Source organism: Montipora capricornis, chromosome 1 (genome assembly GCF_036669925.1).
Source record: "Montipora capricornis isolate CH-2021 chromosome 1, ASM3666992v2, whole genome shotgun sequence".
In the NCBI taxonomy this organism is placed as follows: Eukaryota; Metazoa; Cnidaria; class Anthozoa; order Scleractinia; family Acroporidae; genus Montipora; species Montipora capricornis.
Window position 1 is genome coordinate 16,033,100 of NC_090883.1, and position 7,206 is coordinate 16,040,305.

Consider the following 7,206-nt stretch of genomic DNA (forward strand, 5'->3'; position numbering starts at 1 on the left):
TATCACACATGTTTATTTATCATGAATGTCTTTGCGGTTTGGCAAAAAAAAATAACAACTTGAGGTAGTAAGATCTATTTGTTATCATGGTGCAGAGCAGTCAAGAAATTTAGTTATATATCTTTCCAGATCAACTGGAAAATAAAAAACAAATTCCCTTGACTCGCCAAATATGACAGTCACATCCTGAGCTGTATGGATGACAAGAAACTGGTCAAAATGAATGGACGTTCTCCATGCCATAAATAATTTTAATAAAATTTAAAATGTTACCATGAATGACCAACTGTTGAGCATCTTCCTCCCACTAACACGGATGTGCACCCATTCACATTAAAGGACAATTGAAACTTAATAGACAACTGAATAGAGGGCCACAAAGGAAACAAAGTTCTCAGTGCAAACCATGAATTCCCTAACTCAACCTGAAGGAAGAGAGGGGGTCGTAAGAATGAACAAACAAAGAATGCCCATCGTCACAAGCCTAATTCAACCTGATGGAAGAGAGAGGGTCGTAAGAATGAACAAACAAAGAATGCCCATCGTCACAAGCCTAATTAAACCTGATGGAAGAGAAACAGTCGTAAGAATGAACAAACAATGAATGGCCATTGTCACAAGCCTAACTCAACCTGATGGAAGAGAAAGAGTCGTAAGAATGAGCAACAAAGAATACCCATCTTCACAAGCCTATCTCAGTTTGGCTTTGTACAGAGACAAAGTATCACAGGGAACTTTGTGCAATTCCCAGATAGGGGAAAAAATGGTGAATTTATGGGTTTTGATTGGTATTTGATTGGTATTTCCCAAACTGGGAAAATGCTACCAAAACCAATCTCGGGTTTAAAAAAACCCATTATATCCCCAAAGATGGGATAAACTTGACCCAGTTTAAACCCATAAATGGGATTATATCAACCCAGTTTTAACCCAGTGATGGGATAAATTTGACTCAAGTTAAACCCAGTAATGGGATTAAATTGACCCAGTTTAAACCCAGCAATGGGATAAATTTGACCCATTTTAAACCCAGTAATGGGTTAAATTTGACCCAATTTAAACCCAGCAATGGGATTTAATTGTCCCAGTTCAAACCCAGTGATGGGATTAAATTGACCCAGTTTAAACACAGTAATGGGATTCGATTGACCCAATTTTAACCCAGTAATGGGATAAACCTGATCCAGTTTAAACACAGTTCTGGGATTAAATTGACCCAGTTTAAACCCAGCAATGGGATTAAATTGACCCAGTTTAAACTCAGCAATGGGAAATAATTGAGCCAGTTTATACCCAGTAATTGAATAAAATTAACCCAGTTTAAACTCAGCACTGACCCAGTTTAAATTGCTGTAATAGGATTATATAGAATTACAGAAAATTTTCTATGTTAACAGCAACAATTTATTATTGGTTATCACTGGAATAATCAAGATAAATACATATGACAATATAATTATTATAGCTTTGCTCTACAATCAAAATAAATCTGATGCGAAATCTAAAGGAGAGACTTCATGTGCAAATATACGAAACATACTATCTTACTATGAACCACAAACATCAGTATCAAAATTTAAACCACAATATGCCAAGATATAGTAACATGCACGTAAATACCACTGAATGATGGCCAATTTGATCATATCAGAGTAAGATTGTACAGCAGATAGCACATGCATTACTGCGTAAACTGTTTGCATCTGTCTAAAAGACACGGACTTATTGCACTGTATTTTGTTTCACAGGTGAAATAAAATCATGCTCACACAACAACTTGCATTTACAATAACAGAGAACAGCTTTACAATTGTATAGATATAATGCACAGATATTTTAATATCTGTTTAGAAATAAAGTAACTTATCAAAACAATGCTCTTTGTATTCTTGCTATTTTCTCTCACATGAAATACCCTAAAGAGCAATTTCTTTGTGTACTGTGATTTGATGTCTTCAATTTTCAGTAAAATCATGCTTGCACAGTATAACTCTCACATTCAACAATAAAGATGTATCTAGATAGTCGATGGATATTTGAATACGAACTAAGTAACTCAACCAAACAATTCTCTTCGTGGCACAACATAATTCTCAAGACTTGCATTTTTTCTAACAAGAAATACCCTAGAGAGCAATTTCTTTGTGCACTGTGATGTCATCCATTCTCAGGTTTGTAATGTTTGTCTCTGGCCCATCCTTGATGGAACAGTATTTCTGGTTTACAAGTTTCTTAGCTAATACCTCCATCAGCTGGGTCATTGTTAATGATGTAAGTCTGTCTTGCTTTACAATAAACTTCTTTTTGAGGACTTTCACAACATCCTCCCTGTTAACTTGTGCTTTGCCAAAAACTGCTTTGAAGATCACCTGACAAGCCTTTAGATTATATGTACATAGAGCAGGAAGTCTCAGCCCTGAAGAAACCTCTTTTGGCATCTGGGAGCTACACACGTTATCATCACCTGAGGATTCCTTATCACTTTCAGTAGTGTCTAGTGAAAGTGTTGATTGTGTATCATCAAAATCATCTCTGTCATTATCTTTATTTTCATCCACCTGCAGAAACAACAAACAACATTAACGTTTGAGTCACCTGTACCCTTATTCTCCACACCCATAGCATCAAGGGAAAATAAAGCATACTCAGCTTAGCATAACAGGTGTAACGGGTAAATACCTTAATGACAAGACTACTCAAGCCAAGCCTGTGACTTCCACATGCAAGTTTACATGTGTCAGATACATACATGTTAAGGTAAAATCTGCATTATGCCAAGTCTCATAGCACTTAAGCTTATCCAGGTCTCTGTAGTATTTAGCAACTAAGAGTATCTCTTCTCCACGCTGGATGGGGATTGCAGGGTTGCCCCTAGCAGTGAATTGTTTTCACTCATGTAAGCACCAAGGTGAAGGAAGAGACTGGGAGTTGAGTGTCTTGCCTAAGAAAACAACACATTGACCCAGGCTGGTTGATTCAGAGACCATTGCACTACCCATTAGCCACTGCTTTTTCCATATCAGGTTAGTTAAACCACCTAGTAAAAAAGCACCTTAAAGTTGGTCGAAAAAAATTTCCACCCATAGGCAAATTAATGTAGGTGGAGGCAAAATGATGATTTCTATCAAATTTAATTTGGCATTAGTGTTACCTTTGGCTTGGTCTTTATCTTTGTGGGCTGGCCCTCTGATTCACAGCTGGCAGACTAAAAAGAATTTCATCATTAAAATTAATCACTGCCATAATATAACTATTGAAAATTGAACAAAAATTGTCACAGATAAGTTTAGATGGTAGTTTCCCAATAACCAAATTAGTGCAACCAATCATTGGTTACTCTATTTTTCCAAGGAAAGTAAGTACACAAGTTCGTCGATGACCTTAGTGCCTCCAGTCCTCTTTTTGTAAACAAGGTTACAGATATGTGATTAGAATTTCGCAACAAAAATTTAATGAGCACATACCTCTCGATGAATCTTTTTCTTTTTAGGCTGGTCATTTAGATCTACTTCATTGTCTTCAGAACTAGCAGACTAAAGAGTTTCAAATAAAAAAAATGTATATTCATATTAAACATTAAGGCAATTGTTCTTAGCAGAGCTCTGAAGTTGCAATCTTATACAAGAAATCACAAAATTAGTCACAACAAAAAATTTAGTCTGTCTATAAAATGTCTGACACTCCCACATACATACCAATCATTCAACAGTGCAGTGTAGTGAAATATCAATAATAATAAGGGTAATTTATGTACCTTAAAGCGTTTCAACTTGAGATAACGTCTCTGCTCATTACAGAAATCTTGGATGTGCTTTGCTATTCCCTCCTCATTGAATCCAACCTCTGGGATACTGCAAAGTGGTGCTATTTTTGCTGAGAACTCATTTAGTTCTGCCTTCATTTGTGGAGAGTTGAACTTGGGAAATTCTGGCCCCCACTTTTCAGTTGCCAGAACCCCAACCTTCTTTCTTCTGCAAGAAATTTTTATATCAAGATTGAATCAACAATAGCCTCCATTTGGCGCAAAAATATGCTCAGATATTTGTTCGCAGACAATATCTGTTCCGAGAAGGGAACAGTTTTCCGAGAGCTTGAGCATCGAGGAACAGATAATGTCCAAGGACAAATATCCGAGCATATTTTTGCCTCAAATGGAGGCTATTGTGTTTATTATCTTTCAAATCTTTTACGCAACGCATGCAATTTTGAAAACTGGGGAATATTCTCGGATATTCCCGGGGAGTATTCAGTCACGTGACAAGTTTAGACCAATTGCGCACGAGCAAAAATATTTGATGGATTATAACTGTTTTTACATATCACTGTTTATGTAGGTAGAGTGAAACAGAAGGATTTGTTAGATTTCTTTCTAAATTACAGCACTCACACAAGCAAGATACTGGGGAGGTAAAGTAAAGTTTCATTGGGATTGTACTTACTGAGGGGTTACTAATGATGAGTGCCAAATAACTGTGCTGTGAAGAGGGGAAGGGAATATGCGCCTGTGCGAAACTAACTAGGAATGTTTGTTGAAAAGGTTATATATGATACCAGTTCAAGTTCAGGCCAACGATAAACTCAAGAGAAACATGTCTTACTTTGATAAATACAGTCGTCTCGTTTCTGGTGTAAAGCTGGCAATGGCTGCCATTGTTGGTTTGACCGGCGGAGACAATGGTCTTGACTGTACGGACTCCAAACGTTCTCCAAATTCTTTTCTAAATTTCACCGCTTTACCATACGTCAGACCCAATCTAGTAAATATCGGCGCATCTGGTTCTCTCTGAGCTAAGTCTTTAATTGAGAAATCGTCGATTATTTCCTCCTCTAAGTAGCAAAAGTTAAAGTTTAGGATGTTTCAATTAATGTCAGTTCAAGTACTAAAAGCTTCGCAAACGTAACGCTTACATCAAAAGTCCGAGTGCACGCTACGTGGAACACTTACTTTCAAAAGCTGTTTTGATTTCTTCGCCAAATGTGGTTTCTAACTTCTGTAGTAAGGTCAATGAGGACTCTTCCTTGTTGGAGACCTCAGTTGCTGAAACGCTTTCTTCAGCTGCCATGATGATGCAAACACATCTATCCACAGCAAAGTCAAAATGGCAGCGAAACAGGCCGAAAACGAAACGCGCCAAAACTAGCTTACATCGAATAATATTACGGCATTTCTTATTGGATTGTTTTCCCGCCTTTTCTCTGACGTCGCTATCTTCTTTCGACGCTTGGATCTTATTGGTTAAAATTGGATTTGTCATGGAATCCCGCTGGGCCACTGAGTTGCTGGCGTATGTACTTAAAAACAAATATGGCGGCTCCTTCGGCGGCTCGAGGAAATTAAACTTCCAAAATTTATTCCGTTGTTTCTTTATGAGCAGTCATTTTACAGAGGGAGTGAATTTACCTTGGTCCAGAGATGAAATTTCTGGTTGCGATTGCAATGAAAAAATATACAGACATGTACACTGTCCTTGCTTTGCGTGCAATGGAAGGGCAACTGACAGAAAAACGGAACTTCGACACTGGAAAGAAACGTGTCACTTGGCAGCTACCAATTCTGCTAGTGTTTTTAACAGTGACTCAGACAATGATTCGCACATTTCAGGTGATATATCCTTTGAAGATGTTGGAGAATTTGACCAACCAGTGGAAGACGAATTTGGAACTGGTTGTAATCCTGAACCGAGACGAGACCTGCAACAAAGTGATAGGATTGACGACGATGAAGCAAACTCCACCCAGAATCCCATGAAGAAGTTAGTAGTCAAGGCGGTTCTTGAGGCACTGAGAATAAAGCATAGAAGTGGAGTATCAGTGAGTACGTTTGAAGATGTCTTAGAATATGGAAAGACATTGTTATTTACATCTTTAGGTGAAGATGTGGATGGTGACATTTTGAGTACTTTATGGCCGAAGAGTTGGAATGATGTACAGTTGCTTTTGAAAGAAGAGGGCTATGAAGATGCTAAACAGTACTTCATTTGTTTCTGTCGTGAGGAAAAAGAATTCACAAGGGATGGAAAGACCACCAAGAAGTTTGTTTATGATGGGAAGTACAGTGTCATGGAAAACAAAGACGACAGGTGTCCTCACTGTGGTAATGAAGGCTACATAAAATACATGTACTTGGGTCTGGAAAATAAAGTGAAGAACTGGTTTAGAAGTAAGACTATGTGTACAAAAATGTTGGCACATTGGTATGAAAAAGAACACTGGCTAGAGAATATGGAAGGCTGGCATTTAAAGAAAGAGATCTGGGATGGAAGGCGGTGGTCAGAGCTCCAGTGGTTTTGGAACCCAGAAAGTGTTTGGGCTTTGCCAACTCGCTGTTCACACTGTGACATTCCTATATCTGCAGACCACTTGATAAACGCAGCAGATCGTGATGCCGGAGAAGGGGTCTTTAAACTTGTTGAATGTCCTGTTTGCTTTGAAAACTTTGAACATTGTATTAAGATGGCCAAAGGTTCTCCGTTAAACTTGGCACTCATAGGGCACTTTGATGGCTGGCAGCCATTTGGCACAAGTTATAGAGGATCAGGGTCTTTTGAAGGTACCATTGCCAATATGAAAAAGAGTGAAAGAAATCATGTGGATGAAGTGTATGTTGTAGGATTTGTGCCATGCTTTGAAGTTCCAAATCTACCCGAGTCACTGGATCCTTTCTTGCAGCCTTTTATGAATGATTTGTGCAATGGTTTTATTCAAGGTTTTCAAGTGGACTACCCCACAGGAATCACAATTGCTGGCTATGAACCTTCTCCCTTAGAAACTGTGCGATTGCTATTATTGTGCTGGACAGCTGACCACCCTGGACAATGCGAAACAGGGAAGTTTTTGAACCAAGGGAAGTGTGGATGTCGTAGGTGCAAGATGGTAGGCCAGCATCTTGAGAATAGTTCAAATACACACTATTATTATGGCCAAAATCGCTTCCATTATAGACATCCATGGGGACAGAGGACCATTGAATCAGAACTTGTAAATATTTTTGACATTGAACATGAAAGCAGGTCAAGTGTTAGAAAAAAAATGTCTTCAGAGAGAGGTTTTACTGGGCTCTCTATTTTTCATAAATACCTTTATCCTCTCTATGGATTTGACATTTTGAATCATCTTGTTTATGATGTGTATCACACTGTTCCCCTCAATGTTGTCAAGAATCAAGTTGTTAGAGCTTTGGATCTAGAAATGCTGGACAAAGCCAAG

At 38.2% G+C, this 7,206-nt stretch overlaps 2 protein-coding genes across 2 annotated transcripts in view; one reads left to right on the forward strand and one right to left on the reverse strand.

Moving 5' to 3' along the window:
* Positions 1 to 1,871: 1,871 nt before the first annotated feature.
* LOC138059469 (uncharacterized) lies at positions 1,872 to 4,862 on the reverse strand. The gene is made up of 5 exons (XM_068905094.1): positions 4,599 to 4,862; positions 3,755 to 3,971; positions 3,465 to 3,533; positions 3,152 to 3,205; positions 1,872 to 2,558 (listed from the first exon to the last, which is right to left on the reverse strand). Exons 1-5 carry the CDS (start codon positions 4,649 to 4,651, stop codon positions 2,127 to 2,129), a joined length of 825 nt encoding a protein of 274 aa, XP_068761195.1. The 5' UTR covers positions 4,652 to 4,862; the 3' UTR covers positions 1,872 to 2,126.
* Positions 4,863 to 5,004: 142 nt separating this feature from the next.
* LOC138051841 (uncharacterized) overlaps positions 5,005 to 7,206 on the forward strand; it is a 4,851-nt gene continuing 2,649 nt past the window's right edge. Inside the window, exon 1 of the mRNA XM_068898135.1 lies at positions 5,005 to 7,206. This exon is cut by the window's right edge and continues 558 nt beyond it. Coding sequence (XP_068754236.1) covers positions 5,062 to 7,206 — 2,145 coding nt within the window. The 5' untranslated portion in view covers positions 5,005 to 5,061.

Excerpts from the sequence above, each read along its gene's own strand:
- LOC138059469 (XM_068905094.1), bottom strand. The coding sequence starts at position 4,651 with ATGGCAGCCATTGCCAGCTTTACACCAGAAACGAGACGACTGTATTTA. Across the intron at positions 3,972-4,598 it reads AGACGACTGTATTTATCAAA|AAGAAAGAAGGTTGGGGTTC; the intron begins GTAAGACATGTT and ends AATTTCTTGCAG. Across the intron at positions 3,206-3,464 it reads AGAAAAAGATTCATCGAGAG|TCTGCCAGCTGTGAATCAGA; the intron begins GTATGTGCTCAT and ends AATTCTTTTTAG.